The sequence below is a fragment of the Polyergus mexicanus genome, unplaced genomic scaffold, assembly GCF_030449975.1.
Source record: "Polyergus mexicanus isolate NDT 795.1 unplaced genomic scaffold, iyPolMexi1.0 SCAF_22, whole genome shotgun sequence".
In the NCBI taxonomy this organism is placed as follows: Eukaryota; Metazoa; Arthropoda; class Insecta; order Hymenoptera; family Formicidae; genus Polyergus; species Polyergus mexicanus.
The window spans coordinates 263,309-282,046 of NW_027223342.1; the positions used below are offsets into that span (position 1 = coordinate 263,309).

The window sequence follows — 18,738 nt, forward strand, 5'->3', positions numbered from 1 at the left end:
TATTACAGAAAGTAGTGAAACAAATAATAAATACTAATAAATAGTAAATAACAATTTAGTAATTTATTAAGAATATAATATGTAGCACACATTTTGCAATTTTGCTTTTAATAGAATTGGTTATTTAGATATAATTTTAAACAGAGTTGGGTAGTAACTATAGCTAAAAAGTTAAAAGTTAAGTTAAAAAGTTAGAAAGTTAATAACTTAATTAATTTAATTTAGTTAATTTTAAACGTGTTAACTTTTAACTTAAACTAGTTACTTCCAAATAAATTAACATTAACTTATTAACTTTTTTTATACAAGTTAAAATTTTGATAGTTGAAAATTATCTGTTTACTAATAATAACATAAGACTCCTCAGTAGTCGCCGCGGCCAAATTAGAATGATGACGTCGAAGCGAGAAATGACACGTTGAGAATTCTTGCGTGCCATTTTAAAATAAAAAGATATTTTAAAAAAACAAGACTACAGATCGCTTTAGTATACTCGTAAAATTGTCCGAAAACTAAGCTTTTCCTTTGACAATTAATAAATAACCGTAAAATGAGTGTCAAAGCCTAGTCATACGGGAAAATATGTAGTTTGTCAGCTGTCGAAAGAAGTGGAAAATGTTCTTTTTACATAATACTTAACTTGCTAAGCTTAGTTTTCGAACAATTTTATAAGTTTTACAAATACGTTACACAACACAGCATTAGCATAAAGTGAATAATTACGAAATGGCACGCAAGAATAAGTTGGGCTTGTGAAAATTCACTATAATCATAAGTGCGATATACGAGTATATACTGCCGGCATTAACATTTGTTATATCTAATGTGTATAACATATGTGAGAGTTGCGCTTCATGTTGGATTTCGCATATGGTGCATGTTTGTGTGCTTTCAATATGGTACGTTATGTTAAAATTTTTAAAGAAAAAAATATTTTATTCATTATTCGAGTATAGTGTTATAAACAAATTGCATTTACAGAATTTTGTCAAAAAGAATAACAGAAAAAGAGAGAGAGAGAGGGAGGGGGAGGGGGAGATAGAGTGGCGAGGGGGGTGGGAGAGGGGTGGAAAGGGAATGGAATGGAGGCAGAGGGAAGGAGAGAAAGAGGGTGCGAAGGGGAGAGGAGAGAGAGAGGGGTGGTGGCGGGAGGGAAAGAGGGGAGGGAGGGGAAAGAGAGAGATATGGGAGAGAGAGAGACTTTGCTTTTTAAAGCATCATTTTATTATCTTACTTTATTTGATTAAATAACACATATATTTCCCCATAAAGTTTTATTAAGTTATATTTTCAAGTTGAACAATGTTTGACGGGAAAAATCATTTCTTATTTTTTTGTAATAGTATATGTATACTTCTGTTAAGAATATAATTTTTTTTTCACATAAAACGTTAACGTTCTAGTTACTTCCCATACAGCACAGAACATTGCAGCAACGTTTGCAACATTGCCGCAATGTTGCTACAATGTTGCAATGTTGCTGCAATGTTGTTACAACGTTCTGTGCTGTATGGGTTCGTATGGGTTTGAATATGTGTGATATTTAAGAAGAATCTTAGAAGAAGAATATATGATTAATTTGCAATAAGAGATGAATTCCGAACATTACATAATTTCGATAGTAATTCAAATATAAATCTGATTTTTGAAAATAAAGATTAAAATAAGTAACAAAAATATTATTTGTATATCAGTATTTTTCAATTTTGCAAATAGATTTTTAATACCAAACTGTATATGTTTCTATTTTTTCATTGTACATTACTATTATATTTTTAAAGTTCTACGATATATGTATATCAAGACATAAAAATGTAAAATAATTGAAACAATTGTATGTCACGAGTTACAATTAGTTATAAAATTATGATATTGCACAAAATTCTCGAAATAATGTGCTTTTCTTTTCATTTTTACGATTTTATATACAATGTTATCACAGAGATAAAGAGCTACGATTCTTCAATGAACTTTATAAATTAAAATATAACATCTTTCGACTAACTATGTTTAGCTCGAAAAGTGCGGTTTTTCCAGCGCCAATACCACCCCATCTCAATCTGATTAAAGCTTGTACTGAGAATTGATAGTCCGATGAAAAACGTTGCGTGAATCAAAGCCCACAATTGAAAGATCGGAGAAATAATGAGTAACAATATTGTCATACCTGACAAAAAAATTATTTTTATAAAATTAATAAATAATTTACCTTTAATAAAAAAAAGTAAATATTTACATTAGCTCAAACCTTTCAAAAGTCAATAATCTTGACATATATTGTCGAAGTCATGATCCTAAGTAATATCCAAACAGTTTTAGCTGTTACTCATTGTTCGTTAAAAAGTTATTAATAAAAAACAGCCATATAAACGAATGATGAAAACCAATATTTTTCTTATTTATTATTTGTAATATTATCAGGATTGGATAATAACTAGTTAAAAAGTCAAGTTAAAAAGTTAATAACTTTTATCTTAATTTAGTTAATTTTAGACATATTAACTTTTAACTTTTAACTAGTTACTTTTAAATGTATTAACATTAACTTATTAACTTTTTTTTATACCAGTTAAAATTTTGTATCTTTGATACTTGAAAAAATGATCTGTTTACTAATATTTATAATAACATAAAACACAGTATCCAGTACCATTAAAACATGCATTCATAAAATATAATACAACAGCATATGTAGAACAGATATTTAGTACAGGTGATTTAGTATATGATGACTTAAGAAGAAAAATGACGAACTATAATCTTGAGATGACACTTTTATTAAAATTCGATAAATATTTTTAAATTGTTTCGATTTATTGTTAGAATATCTAACCTAACAATTAAAGATATAAATTACTTACGCACATAGTACGGATGAGCACGGATAGCGTATATACGGAGGCATTTATAATTAATCTTTGAAAATGATATTTTGTAACATAACTTTATTATACATGGTTGAATTTGGAAAAAAATAAGTTATAAAATTCTGAAAAGGAGTTTTGAGAGTGGTGGGGATTTCTTGAAAAAAAAAAAAAAATAAATAAATAAATAAATAAATAAATAAATAAATAAATTTTTTTCCCTTAACTTTAAAATAGTTTTCAAACTTAAACTTTCGTTTAACAATTTTTTTCTATCTCTTATCCCAAAAGAAAACACTGTTTTATTTCAAAAAGGAGTGTTTTACTCCCTAAATATAAAAATCCGCACGTGTAAAAAAATACGTATCTCTTAGATTTTTGTGTTTAACAACATATTTTAAAGAGAACCAAATCGGTTCCGGACAGTTATGATATGCCTCTTGTTAGTTAATTTTTGGGTCATTAACACTTTAAACTTAACTTAGTTAAAAAAAAGAATTAACATACCCAACTCTGAATATTATACAATATATAAATAACCAATAACACACACACACACACATACACATCCGTGATAAACATTAGTATTAAATTATTGTCTGTATAGTCATTGCAAAGTAAATGCGTAAAGGACAGGCTCTGCCCCTTCTCGCCCAAGCATTTACATATAAATCTTTAAATATATAATTAATATAAAATTCATGCTCGGAGAAGTTCCGATTATCGCATTTAATACTTGATCTTATCGTACAATTTAATTGTTAATAACTTTTTAACAAACAACGAGTGACGGCTAAAACTTCTTAGAGTTATTCAGGGTCATGATCTTGATATATGTCAAGGTCCCTATCTTTTGAAGGGGTTGACCTAATGTAAATATTTATCCAAAAAAATTATTTTTTTATTATTCTTTTCTGACAGTAAAAGATCCAGATATGTATATCAAGAGAACGTACCTGTTAATATACTCCAGAATCCAAATGCGGCTTGTAACGGTAGCGTTTTCTTTATCGGCCATATTTCGGCGGAGAATGCTTTCTGTTTGTAAAATCGCTTCAATATCCCTTCCTTATCAGACCATCTGTTCTCCAGCCATTTCCTTAAAGTCAAATCGTGCATCGGTATATCTGCGGACGATATTCGTCTTATATGAAAGTGCACCTCATCCGGGAATTTACCCCTGATCAGATCAAGCTCAGATTGTGGTATGTAGTCCGGATACGCTATTGTTAAATCGTAAACAGCATCGAGATAGTTCGCGCGCTGAAGATGTTGGGCCAGATAAGCGAAACCTGTAGTTTTCGGATGCAGAGTATATGTATATCGTGATAAATGATGCTGCACGGCATACTTGTCCGACTTCTCCTTACTGCTCTTTGTCAAATCAGTGCCCTCGGGAAATATCAACAACTGTGTGCGACTATCTAACGCGATCAAATAATCGAGAGTACGCGACAATCGCCCTTGATCCTCTTTCCAGTGTCGCGTTATGTAAAGGAAACCATTCATTTGCATTATCCATCCTGTTATAGATGCATAGAAAGCGATTATATGTATATATATATCTTTATATTATAAAGCTTGATGTATATATAGAGCGTAGCTGCTCGTTGCAAATATATATATATTTTTTAAAACAATGTTGTGTTTTCTCTTTACTCCACTCATTATTTTATATATAAAAATATCGAGGCAAGATAATCGAAAAATAAATGTTTTATGAGATATTTTATAGTTTATGTTAAATTAAAATATAAAATATTTCGTAAACTATTTTTGGCCATCCTATCCTTATAATATTTTACACCAAATTTTGCGAGAAACCGATTTGTATAAAAAAAAAATTAGGATAGTTCTATTTAAAAAAACTTAGGTTCACCTTTATATGATCTTGATAGATAGCTTTATTAATTAAAATTCAATATTACCAAAAATTTTTTCCTTCGAAACTCTATAAATTTTGTCTAAAACACTTTCTTTGTACGACCTCAAGTTTCGGAGAAAACACTTTGTAATACGTACTTTATGTGAAACACCCTATATATATACAGGGTGTCCGGTAAAGATTGTGCCAATGCTCGTGAGCAGGTAGAGCACAGTAAACTGAACAGAAAAGTACTGTAACATTTTATTCTATAACACTTAATAAAGAAGTTATTATTAAATAAAATCTGCCGATCAGCTCCGATCTTTAGCCGCGCGCTTGGTAGTGAGCTAAAAGTCTGCGTTGAATGATCAGACTTTATTCAATAATAACTCCTTTATTAAGCGTTATAAAAAAAATCGTACAGGACTTTTTTGTTCAGTTTACTGTGCTCTATTTGTTCACGAGCGTTGTTAAGGGTGCTTTGGGATACCTTGTATACATCCATGCATATGTATGTACATGTTCGTATATATACGCGCGTGTATATTTTAAAAATCACTGTCGAGAAAAGCTCATTAGAAGTCACTTAAATTTAAAAAACGTAGATGTGTACTGAATTTTTATAATTTTACAATTAATTCTCTTTCTCGGAAACACACAAAGCCTTATATAAAATAATAATATTTTATATTTTCGACTTTTTTTTAATGTAAAATCATCACTTTCCCAGCAATTGTATCAGCTATTACGAGAATCTAACATCGTATATATGAGAAGAAATGAAGAATGCCTTACCAGGACCAGGAATATGCCGTATAGTGTCCTTTAAAATAAATTTCAATCTATGACAAGCTACATTGGGCATACATGCTTGATACATTGCCGCCCATAAAAAGTTCCAGTCTACTCTTGTTCTGTGATTCATCACGAGCACAGCCGATTCATGAGGGGATATATGATCACCGGACACATAGATTTTTACGCCGAACACATTCAATAGAGCCTATAAAAAGATATTTAAATTTTTATAAATTTCAGATTTTCATAATCGAGAACGATCGGAGGCTCGATTATAACTCTGTGTAATACGATTTATAATATTAGGTGTACAACTTTGCTTCCGCCGTTTTTTTTCCGAAATTCGAGGCTTTATTGTAAAAAATCGGTTATACATTTATGATTCAAAGTATTGTCCAATCCCAATGATCGTGCCAATTCTTTTTGACTTTGTCTCGAGTCTTCATTAAGTAATGCCTCCAATTCTGCATCTTCGAAAACCTTGTCTCTTCGACCGCTTTGCCGGTCTTCGACGTGAAAATCACCGTTCTTGAAGCGTTGAAACCACTCACGACACGTTCTTTCGCTAATAGCGGCTTCATCATAAGTATTTAAGAGCATTCGATGAGCCTCAGCCGCAGATTTCTTCATATTGAAGCAGAAAATTAAAAAACCTCCCGCAAATGACGAGAATTTGGCTCGTAAACTGACATTTTCAATCGAGAATAACTTTATGATACAGACACAAATCGACTAATATTTCTATGGAGTTATGTTGACAGATGCTCAAGTTTATTACATGACGTCTATGATCTATTTATTTCGACCACTACTTACCGCTAAAGCCATCTATAGGAAAACGGCGGAAGCAAAGTTGTACACCTAATATTACTAATTATAATAGATCTGCTTACGGTAGGATAAAGTTCCCAACACGAAAATAAAAGGTCCCCACATTTTCGAAATCTTGGCGGACTAAATAACAATAATGGTAGAAGCGGACAGGCAATGAATAAGAAGCCTGCTACTATACTACCGTAACATAAAGCACAGTATAATGTACCACGTAAAATACCGCGCATTACAGTCTCGAAATGGAGATCCTGAAAATAATATGCGATATATATATATATATATATATTTATACCTGAGTATAAATATTCGACTGATTTTATATACAATTCACGATCTTCGCCACGTGCATTTATGCTTAGAATATTCATTCTTCGAGGATGACAGCGATATTATTAATAACGATAACAATAATAAGCTCAAGGTACAAACAATTAAGTGGGAATACTGGATACTGGCAGATAAGAGCCAAAGCGCGGGTATTTGCGTATTGGTACGCAAAATTATTATTGTTAAATTTTGTTAACAGATTAGTGTATTAAAAATGTACGTCTCGGACCGTTTTTTGATCTATCTTCAGCATGGATATAAATATATAAAAATTAAATTGAAATTATAAAACTTGACATGCACAATACTTGTTGTCGCAGTAAAATTTCAAATTAAAATTAATAATTAGAAAGGAAGGCTCTGTAGAATCTATACAAATTAATGAACAATGTACAAACGTCACACGCGTATATTGTCGATAGTTTACAATATAATTATATTGTATAATTATAATAAATTAATTACAATATTATAACCATCGATGATATATAATATGTGTTGGCGATGGCGTCTTGTCCACTAATTTATACAGATTCTACGCGGATTTTAGTAAATCTTCCTTTCCTTGATTATTAATTTTTTAATTCGAAATTTGACTGCAACAATAACAAATACTGTGCATGTCAAGTTTTAAAATTCCATTTTAATTTTTATATATTTATATCCATGTTGAGAAGATAGACCAAAAACTGGTCTAAAACGTACATTTTTAATACACATTTGTTAATAAAATTTAGCTATAATAAATTCGCGCACCAATATTGGCGTCTTGACTTTTATATCTGCCAGTATTCCCACTTAGATATTAACAACAATATTTACACAAGAATGATATCTTATATTTAATTCCAAAAATTGATATCTTCTATTTAATATAAAGAAATACGAAAATTCAAATCGATTTTTCACATTCTTCTGAAATAGAGAGACAGCAAAAAAGATGCATTAAAATGCAATATTTGAAAACTCACTTTCACATGTGCACTGTGCAATGGAAGCACCTTTTATGAACATTGGATCTCTACTGTTTCCTTAGAAAATACTGTGTCTTTACTGGCTTCCTCCTGATTTTATTACAGGGGCTTCTCCCTGCTCAACCCCTTTCGCCCTCACTCTCGGTCTGGTCTCTATCAGGTTGAGTTGGTAAATGCTGTGTTGGACCATTATTGATCTGTTGAGTATAGGAGGACTGTATCATTTCAATAAAAAGATTGGAGAGTTCTGCACCTGACACACGCACACGCAATAAACTATATTTTTCATACATAATGTATCATATTATTGACATTTTTATTCTGCGCTAGTTTTTTTAATATTCGATTTTAGCACAATATTTATCAAGATACAGTAATGTCTCGCGTTAAGTGCAGCAAAAAAGCTATGCGCAACAACAGCAAGACGAAAGCGCGTATATCTATATATAATCGATTCAGTTGCGAGTATTTTAGATTATCGGATTTTATATTAGTAACAATTGAACTGATCAAGTTTTTAATAAGTTTAATCGATAGCTTGGGTTCGTCATACATATATAACAAAAGAATTTTTATTTTTACTCTACGTGCCCTATAAGCGGAGATATTCCTATGCAAATAAATAGTCTTAATGCATTAAAATATCTATTAATAAGAAACCTGGGGTTATATCGCGCCTTCTTATTATCATTAAAAAAATTATCTTTTTAAAAAAGTTAAAAAACGAAAATTAATTAAATTATTTTTTTCTATAAATATGATATCAGAAAATTGTGATCATCGAAAATAAAAAACACTTATATACACTCCATGATTTAATTTATATATATTGATAGCAATATATATTATTTTATAATGACGTGATGTAAGTATATATTTTAAAATATATACTATTTTATAATGGAAAGACAACACGCTTGATAAAGACAATATAATTTAAAGTATATCAAAAGTTGAAAAAAATTAATGCAAAAAACTTGGCGCCGTGGGAATTAAAAAAAATATTTTGATCGCTGTAAAGAAAAAACAATTATATACATATACAGTGGAACCTTGCACAAAAATAGCACATTTCGAAATGTAGCGCGCAAAATCCTTTCCTTACGTGCGACGCACGTTACGTTACGCGCGTGAGTGGGTAATAATCCAACCACATAATTATCTTTCGGTGGTGTACTGGAAAATAATGTGTGGACGAAACGATATATATTATTACGGTCCTGAAAATTTTATGATTTGGAAGTGAGACGGGGCAATCTCGCTATTGCGTTCAAATCCCGAACCGCACACTATTAACAAGAGATAAACATATATTCAGATATACAATATTAATTAGAATACAATAAAATATATGAGAAATAATATAACAGCGATAAGTTTTTTGCATTAATTTTTAAAAATTTTTGATTATTTAATTATATTGTCTTTATCTAACAAGGGAACCTTGCAAACCCGGAAATTCTGATTTTGATGAAACTTTTACAGACGGGCGGGGGGAGGGGTTAGGTTAGGTCATATCAAAAAATATTTTATACAAAAGTTTCATGGTAGAAACAGCTTTATTTAACCATATTAATCAAAATTTGAAAAAATAATTTTTAAAAAAATTATTAAAAAATTTTTTTTTGATGTGGTTAAAGAGCTGTTTTTACTATAAAATTTTTGTATACAACATTTTTTGATATCTCGAATAATTTTCGAGAAAAGCAAAAAACCGCTCTATAAGGGGTGCTTTCCGCCTCTAGAACCGTTTTTGAGCTGCAACTGAAAATTTCTAAATTTATCTATTGACCCTCTCTATATATCTGTAAAGTTCCATTAAAATCAGAATTTTCGGATTCGCGAGGTTCCCTTGTAAATGTGTTCTTTTCAACTGTGATCAAAATCCACCTAATACTATTAATATCAATAAATTAAATTATATAGCGTATAAGAGAATTTTATTCGCAATTAATACAATTTTTTCTGTTTACCAACCATTAATTTTGTAAGAAAAAATAAATTTAAGCAATAAAATATATTTAAGCGCAGGCAAATATATTTAAAAATAGATTTAAGCGTAAACAAATATATTTAAAAATAGATTTTTAAGCAACTAAAATATATTTAAAAATATATTTAAAAAGATATATTCAAATAAATATATATTTAAAAACATATTTAAGCAAGCAAATATATCTAAAAATAAATTTAAATAAAAAAATATACATTGAAGCAATATTTTTTTAAACAACTATTGAATGAGTAGAATATATTATACTTTAAAACGTAACAGTTTTCTGTATAAAGTTTTTTAAAGAAGCGCGTATATATAGAGTGTTCTGCAACGTGATGTCTACACTGAAACTGTGTATTCTTTGTGTCATTCTAAGTCAAAAAGTCTTAAATACACATATGCCCTGAAGTCGCTTGTTTCGAAGTTATAGCGAAAAAATGCAAAAGTAGTTATTTCTCACACTAATGCGAGAAAAGCACCTTTATGACTTACCTTACCGCACTAGTAATACGGAAATAAGAGGCATTACAAAAAATATTGTATGTATGACATGTACGGAAGACAACGAACTACGTCGCGCATGAAGTTGCCGTATGAGCTGAAACGAATGTGGCAACTTCATACTCGCCATAATTCATTGTTTTCCACACTTGCCACACAAGATAATATTAATAAATTGACTGTCGTTTTAAGTGAAAATATCGTATAAACATAGCTTAGAAATTTCTTTTACCTACCAATCATGAGTATATTTTCCAATGAAGAATATGCCGCATTTTATTTATGGTTTCTGTAATAGTAACGCACGTGCAGCAGTAACAGAATATCACCGACGGTTTCCTAATTGCAGAGTACCAGATCGAGAGCAATGTCCACCGAAGCATTAAATTTACTGGTAAGGTCTTAAATAAAGATCTTGAGAGATCATTAGGGCGACATCGTTAAGGATGTGATACTAGCAACGGTGAACAGAACTCTTACTGTTAGTATCAGAAGACTTTCGATGCAAACTAACGTCTCTAAAACGACAATTTGGAAAATATTGCGTGATTATGATTTATACCCATTTCATTTTATGAATGTTCAAACTCTTCAAATGATTATTCTGCACGCGTCAATTTTTGTCACTGGCTTTTAAGAAATCGGCAAACACATACAAAAATTTTATTTATCAACGAAACTACTTTTACGAGAGACGGCATTACAAATAATAGAAACTCACACGTTTGGTCACCACGAGAAGAAAATCCTCATGCTTTTACTGAAACACATTTTCAAAATCGATTTTCAATGAATATCTGGTGCGGTATAATCTAATAGAGCCCATCTCTTATTGAAGATCATTAAATGCTGAACGATACTTGCATTTATTACAAGAACAGTTGCCCGAACTTCTTGAAGATCTGCCTTTAAACATTAGAACACAAATATGGTTTCAACAAGATGGAGCATCACCTCACTTTAACAGAAATTACGAGATATCTAAATGAAAAATTTCCTGAGCTCTGGATTGGCCGGGGAGGTCCAACAAATTGGCCTGCAAGATCTCCCGATCTATCTCTTCTGGATTATTTTTTATGGAGGCACATGAAATCTTTAGTCTATGCGGATAAGCTAGTCAATCGGCAGCAGTTATTAAATAAAATAACAGACGCTTGTAATAATATATATAACAATGCGGAACTTCTTTTGCGTTCTACAACATCAATAATTCAAAGAGCAGAAGTGTGTGTAGATCAAAATGGTGGTCACTTTGAACAAGTTATAAAGTAGTTTATATAGTAAATTGTTGTTTAATTATCGTTTAATTATTGTTTAATTATCAATAAATAATATTATCTTTAATAAATAATATTGTTCTTATTTTAAGCAATTTTGTTTTTTCGCTATAACTTTGAAACAATCGACTTTAGGGTATATGTATTAACACTTTTTGACTTAGAATGACAAAAAGAATACATAGTTTCAGTGTAAACATCACGTTGCGGGACACCCTGTATATGTAGATTATTTGGAGTTCGTTTTTCACTTTTTCTTGATCTTCTACATACAAATATTTATTGTAAGTATAATACATTTTTAATAATGAAAGAAAAAAAAAAAATATATATATATATATATACTTGTATATGTTAGTAGATAAAATTGTATGCGTGTGTGTGTGTACAGGATGCATTATTTTAAGCGATACAGCTGAATATCTCTTAAAGTAAGAGATTGGAAAAAAATGTTGTAGACAAAAGTTGCATAATTTCGAGAAGGCCACATGATAAAAATATGGACTTGACTTTGAATGACCTTTTCAAGGTGAGGTCAATATGATCGACATTTTCTTAAATGGAACCCCTCATTTTTTATTGCATATTCTTGTAGCTTATCTCGAGAGCTTTTTAAAACATTAAAATAAAGTATAATATTTTGTCATTAAGTACTTTTTGAGTTATTTTATATCTTAATTTGACATATTTTGATATAAAAAATAAAATATCTCGTAAAATATTTAGTTCTCGATAATTTTACCATAATACTTCTATGTACAGAATAATAAGACAAATCAATTAGTATAAAAAAAATAATTGTTTTTAAGAAAAAGTATGTAATTATTTACAATGTATTTTTTTAAACAATTATTTGTTTTTTTTTTACACTAATTGACTGTCTCATTATTTTATATATAAAAGTATTACGGTAAGATTATCGAAAATTAAATATTTTGCAAGATATTTTATTTTTTATATCAAAATGTCAGATTAAGATATAAAATAACTCAAAAAGTACTTAATGAAAAATACTTTATTATAGTTTCGAAAAGCTCTCGAGAGCTACCAGAATATGCAATAAAAAATTCCATTTAAGAACACATCAATCACCTGATGATCTCTTACTTGAGGAGATATTCACCTTGACCTCACTTTGAAAATTCAAGGTCAAGTCCATATTTTTATCATGTGGCCGCCTTGAAATCATGCAATTTTTGTCTGAAACATTTTTTTCAATCTCTTTTACTTTAAGAGATATTCAACTGCATCACTTAAAATGATATACCCTGTATATATACTAGTTAGCATTTTTTCCTTGCGTGCTCGATATTCACGCACGTTCTTCTTTACTGCTCGACTCCTAGACGTTGCAGCGCGATGATATTGTATAGCCTATGTTATTTAGGAAGATCTAAGATCTAAGCTATCCATCAGTAAAAGATTTTTTCAAATCGATTCAGTAGTTTCTGAGATTACCCCGAACAATGGAACAAACTTTATCTCTTTATAATATAGTGTAGATCTACAGGTGTATTTATATATTTATATAACATCTCTTATACACACACATATAAAATTTTCTTTTTTGAATATACAATAAGTTGGTTCTTTTATCATTCTTGCGAATTAAAATATATCACAAATATTTATAATTATATAGGAGAGAAGAGTGAGAAAGAAAGCGAAAGAATGAAAAAAGGATGAATGAGATTGAAGATTTATTGATGAATATATTAAACGACTTGCTCAATTATTTATATACTATTTTGTATTATTTTTAAGAAATAGGTAATAAAAAGATAAAATCATAACTGTAATATAATATAATAGTAAATTTATTTTTTTTTTAAATATAAAAAATACATAATATAAAGCACAATAGGCCCAACATATTTATATGATAAAATCGCCAAAAATAAAATGAGCAAATTTTAAAATATTTTCTTAATATTTCATTAGAGATTTGTTTCCTAAAACACATTTTATGCTATTTAATACTTTTTATCAATAAAGATATATAACCATTTTAGAGTTTTATATATAAAAGTTTATCGATGATAAAATTGTTATATATTTCTCCATATAATTTTAAAATTGCTTGTATATTTCCTTTCCCTCCCTTCTATCCCTTTTTTATATTCTATAAATTATTTACGTATATTATGTGATTAAGATATTTAAAACATATGAATATATCCAGATCTATTAAAACTCTTATTCTACTGATGATATCTCGAATATTTGGTAAGAAGTTGACGAGCATCGGTTTGTATCTTTTCATCGTCTTTACTCACAACTGAAAAGTCGCAAATTTTCTCCAGCCAATCACAAGCCAATTTATACTTGCTCAATGCTATATAACATTTACTTAGAAATAGTCTATTTTGCAGATTTACTTCGACTGAAAAGTTCTCCGCTTTCTGGAAGCTATCAATTGCATCTTCATATGAAGCACTTGGTGGCTCCGAGAATAATGTTGCGGCGACCTTATTACCACAACAAAAATAATCAGAAAAAAATTAGTGTTATACATGTATATCATAAGTATCTTATATTAAGTGCATTTTTTTTTAGCACAAATATTGAGATTATATTTTTACAGAGATTATATATTCTCATGTATAAATAAGATTTAAATTAAAAACTTCTATCAAAATATAAGATCTACTCTTAAAATTAATCGAATATGATTGTATATTATCTATTCTTTTTTCTCTTAATTTTAAGAAAGCTCTATGTATTTTCAGTATTATATTAATTTAATATATAATTCTTTAAAAGCTATGGATATCTTGTAAAGGAAATTGATATTTTTGTAAAAAGAAAATCGATTCGAACTTAGCTGCAATCCAAAGAAAATGCATTTATTGAAGGATATTTTGTATATTCAACATTATGCGAGTTTTTAAATTATAATCAAGATACATACCTTTCTTTCTATCCAACTTAAGTTAGCCACCTCATATTTGAATCTGCCAAGTAGATGATGTAAATCAGCATCATTTGGCTTTATTTTTAAGGCTTTCATTACATGTTCCTTGAAATGGTAACCGTTCTTTATTTTCTCTGTTATTGGCAAAAATTCACCATATACACCCACGAGTATAGCATACCATTTATGCAGATCTGCATTTGATATATGAAGAAGCTTCTCACAAGCATTAATTCCTGGGAAGATGATTATTACAATTAAGTATTGCAGAGATTCTCAATTTGTGTATAAATTAAATTACGCACCTGCGCAGATTGTAACTTTTTTTGCATTTGGATCAGTAATACAATTCGAATATTTGTAACAACTTCTGGCATATCTCCATACTACATCTACATTATTTGGATAACTATTTGTGAAACTTTGTAGTTTGAGATAATCATCTTCTTCGTATCCCTCATGATGGTGATGTACATCGAAGATACAAAAATCTAATCCAATGTAGGTGGTTTCAATTGTCCTGCATCACTAAGCATATAATGTAATCTTTTCTTTTTGGATTTTAAAAATTTGTGATTTTTGTAACAAAGAAAAGAAAGTTAAGATTTCTACTGTACAAACATAGGATTTTTTTAAAAAGACTTATAGATTATCTTATGTCCTTATGTTATCTAAACAAAACAGCTTTCAATCTAAAGCAATCTACTTGAATATATACAAAAATGCTCTGCATAAATCGAATTTATAATTATAGATATAAACAAAGCAAATAATAAATGTATTAATAAACTGACCTATTTTCAATGTCGCTTATATTATTTTCACTATCTGAACAATCAAAAAATTCATCATCAATATCAGTGGCTGCTGTTGAAAAGCCATCAGTATCATTATCCATTACAGTAAATGTATTATCATTATCATGTTTACGGCTAAGCTTCTTCTTTCTTTGTTGATCTTGTTGTATTCTAAAATAAGACAAAGAATATATTATTTTATTGTATAATAGATTCTCAATCAAAAATAGGTAGAATATTCTGAAAATATTTGATTTCCCCAAAATTTTACTAATGTATCATTAATCATTCTGATGAAAAAATGTTATATAAATATAAATCCCCAAATATTTTTATTAAAACACATATATACAGACATTGAAAATTATAATTTGTATAAAATAATAGAAAAAGTTTAATATCTATTTAGATTTATAAACCATCTCAACATCTAATTAATCAATTATAATTAATTTGATTGATGTATTTGACTGATATTTTGGAAATATATTCTTTCTTCCATATATAATCTAAAACATTAATTAAAAAAGAGCTAATTGCATTTATTGTTACCTCAATCTTTCCAATTCTGTTTGTAACTCTGTGAGACGACGGTCGACTTCGTCTAAGTGAGCGTTTTTCATAGCATGTTGTTGTTTCTCCAAAACTTTCTGATAAATAAAGATACTAGCTGCACTTATAACACCGATAGTTGCTCCGATAGCAGCAGCAATTAAATGAGTCTGCAATTGACTCATTTTCTGACTATTGGAGAATTTTTATTTAAAAATAATGCTGTTCGTGTTCTGCAAACAAAGATATATGTAAATGTAATAGTTACCCAGTAAACACTCAAATCAGCAATATCACATAATTACAAGTTACAAGCAATTATAAATCAGCAGTATTACATAGCAATTACGAATTAGCATTACAAGTTATACTACTTTTACTCACAACAGCAATATTATATCAACATAACTGTGTTTTTTGAGTATAAATTAGTATAATTGAGTATAAATAAATTAGTATAATTGAGTATAAATTAATTATCTTACTTGAAAATCGTTTTGAAAGATTCGAATGTGTCCTAGAAATTCTAATATGTGTACTCATGAGCATGTGTTTGCGAAATGTGACCTGGACAGCACGAATTTGCCGCGTTTATCGACTGACGTCACAATCTGTCAAAATAGCATATCATTTTGATAATCTTATCGTGCGTTATGGAATTAAAATATCCTATTTGTGCTAAGTGTTTCACCAAATGCTATCTATTAGATGAATCTTGCAAGATCAATTAATTGTTCTCATATCATGCATCAATCTTGAGAGATGCCACGTGTTATTTTTCTTCCACAGAAATGCAATAGTGGCGCACGTATATCGCATGGACGTATAATCATAAACATAGTATATCTAAACTCTAGACCATAGATATAGTCTTCTTCTTCTTCTTTTTCTTCTTCTTCGTATTGGCTAAAAGACCTCCAAGCGGATTCGTCCATACACCATCAACTAGATAGTGGCGGCAAAAAGTTGGAGCAAGCCAGAGCAAACCGGAGCAAGGCCGGCAACTCCGCACTCAGTGTCACTTTCAGACTGCAGCTTGTAACAATGTACACAGAACGAATGATGTACAGAGTCAGGCAGATAACTCGCGAAAATATTCTTTGATGCTAACACCAAAAACTCAGAGTTCAGAAACGATGTTCACTCACCGAGAGAACAAGCGGAAGTCCCCATAGACATAGTATATCTACACCGAGTGTTAAGATGCATGTAGAAAAGGACATACTCTGTTTCGTGCCACTTGCGTTCTTTCTCATTCGGATATAGCATAGCGCTCTCTTTCATCATGCTTCATGCTACGTGCGAGCGAGTGAGAACGCAAGGAACACGAAACAGAGTATGTCCTTTTCTATGTGCACCTCGGCTCCCACTACTCAACACTCGGTCAAGATATATTATGACCGATATTCATAGTCAGTTCTTATTTCAAGCCGTCTTAAGTAATGTCTTAAAATGCTAATACGGCTCTGTGATTGGTTTAGGAAATCTTAAGATTGTGCTTAAGACGGTCTTAAATATAAGAACTATGGCCGGTATTCATAGTCAGTTCTTATATTTAAGACCGTCTTAAGCACAATCTTAAGATTTCCTAAACCAATCACAGAGCCGTATTAGCATCTTAAGACATTACTTAAGACGGTCTTGAAATAAGAACCGACTATGAATACCGGCCTATGAATACTGACCCTAGAATCCTATATAATCAGAGAAGACATCTTTACACCTCCCATGCTTCCTATGATCGTCATGTCCCAGACAGCACAAAACATCCTCAGGATCATCCTGAATATGTCCAGGACGGTTCAGGACATTTGTAGGATGTTTGAAGATATTATTATAAATATATTTATAAAAATTTAATATGCATACATAATTATTTTTAGTTGTGTCGGCTATTTTATATAATTTAAAAATCTTAAGTATTATAATAAGTATTAATGTCCTATAAATGTCCACTGGATAACCCCTGGATGTCTGTAGGATATATCTGCCCTGTCTATTATATTGGATGTCTTTTGGATTTCCAGAGGATATATACATGTGCAATTAATTGTTAACATTAATTTCGTTTAATATTAATAATTGAATTTGATGCGCACATTTTCATGTATCCAAAATTATTATTTATTTAATATTTCATGAGAAATGTTACTGTTCGCAACATTTCAAAAGCTTTACAAACAATAGTATTCAACCGCTAGTTCGTTTGTTTACCGCTATGTGACACGCGAACTCGTATTTGAGATTTGGTCATGAGAATTATATAAAGCTTGCAAAGAGCAACTGACAGGAAACTACAAATGTAATTATTTTCTATCAGTTCAATTTCTGATGCAATCCCAACATAGGGAATTCAGATATTCTTAATTCAGCCAAACCTAAAATATTCATGTACAGCACGAAAGCCTCAAATATTAAAGAACGGTGAACTATTTTTAATAGATTTTTAATATTGGCAGTAAATAACAAAACATAATTTTAATTTATATTGAAATTTTAAAATTTGCTCCTTGAAACATACGAAAAATATTCCTAACATATCCTATAAAAATCCTTAGGATGTTCCACAGGATCTCCCTGGATTCTCCAGAGGTTAATATACGGCTATCATTTATTCTTCCTCAGGATATCCAGAGGAGATCTGAGGATTACAATGGGATATCCTGAGGATATCCTACATATATATCCTGGATGCCCTTTGGACGTCCTAAGGACATCCTTGTGCTGTCTGGGATCGATGCGCAATCGTTTGTTGGTCACGGAAAAACTAATTAAAACGTTTGTTGGTTCACATTTGCCTTGAAAAACAAAAATAAACTAATGCATTCGTATGGAGGAGGAAGGGAGAGGTGGAGTCGTTTAAAGTATTTCACATGACGATGCCGTAATATATACGTGAAATTTTAAGTGCGACAGAATACAGTACAATTATTAATTGTTTACGGACAGCATGAAAAACACAGGTAGGCAACAAAAAATCTGTATATAAACAGAGAGAAGCCTGAGAGAGGCAATGCTGGCGATTTTCGTGGGACGC

At 30.2% G+C, this 18,738-nt stretch overlaps 2 protein-coding genes across 4 annotated transcripts; both read right to left on the reverse strand.

The window, feature by feature from the left end:
* Positions 1-90: 90 nt before the first annotated feature.
* On the reverse strand, positions 91-7,976 carry LOC138942361 (lysocardiolipin acyltransferase 1). 3 transcript variants are annotated; one of them, XM_070312542.1, is made up of 5 exons: positions 7,662-7,975; positions 6,423-6,611; positions 5,527-5,734; positions 3,821-4,387; positions 91-2,167 (listed from the first exon to the last, which is right to left on the reverse strand). In XM_070312542.1, the coding sequence occupies exons 2-5, from the start codon at positions 6,588-6,590 to the stop codon at positions 2,001-2,003; spliced, it is 1,110 nt and encodes a 369-aa protein (XP_070168643.1). In that variant the 5' UTR covers positions 6,591-6,611; positions 7,662-7,975; the 3' UTR covers positions 91-2,000. The 3 variants fall into 3 exon arrangements, with proteins under 3 accessions (XP_070168643.1, XP_070168644.1, XP_070168645.1); XM_070312543.1 differs by lacking the exon at positions 7,662-7,975 and adding an exon at positions 6,656-6,905; XM_070312544.1 differs by lacking the exon at positions 91-2,167 and adding an exon at positions 3,073-3,731 and having other exon boundaries at positions 7,662-7,976.
* A 5,332-nt stretch (positions 7,977-13,308) lies between these two features.
* LOC138942262 (regulator of microtubule dynamics protein 1) lies at positions 13,309-16,984 on the reverse strand. Its single transcript, XM_070312366.1, has 7 exons — positions 16,393-16,984; positions 16,187-16,312; positions 15,702-15,934; positions 15,147-15,320; positions 14,658-14,872; positions 14,350-14,588; positions 13,309-13,906 (listed from the first exon to the last, which is right to left on the reverse strand). Exons 3-7 carry the CDS (start codon positions 15,884-15,886, stop codon positions 13,640-13,642), a joined length of 1,080 nt encoding a protein of 359 aa, XP_070168467.1. The 5' UTR covers positions 15,887-15,934; positions 16,187-16,312; positions 16,393-16,984; the 3' UTR covers positions 13,309-13,639.
* Between the last annotated feature and the right edge of the window lie 1,754 nt (positions 16,985-18,738).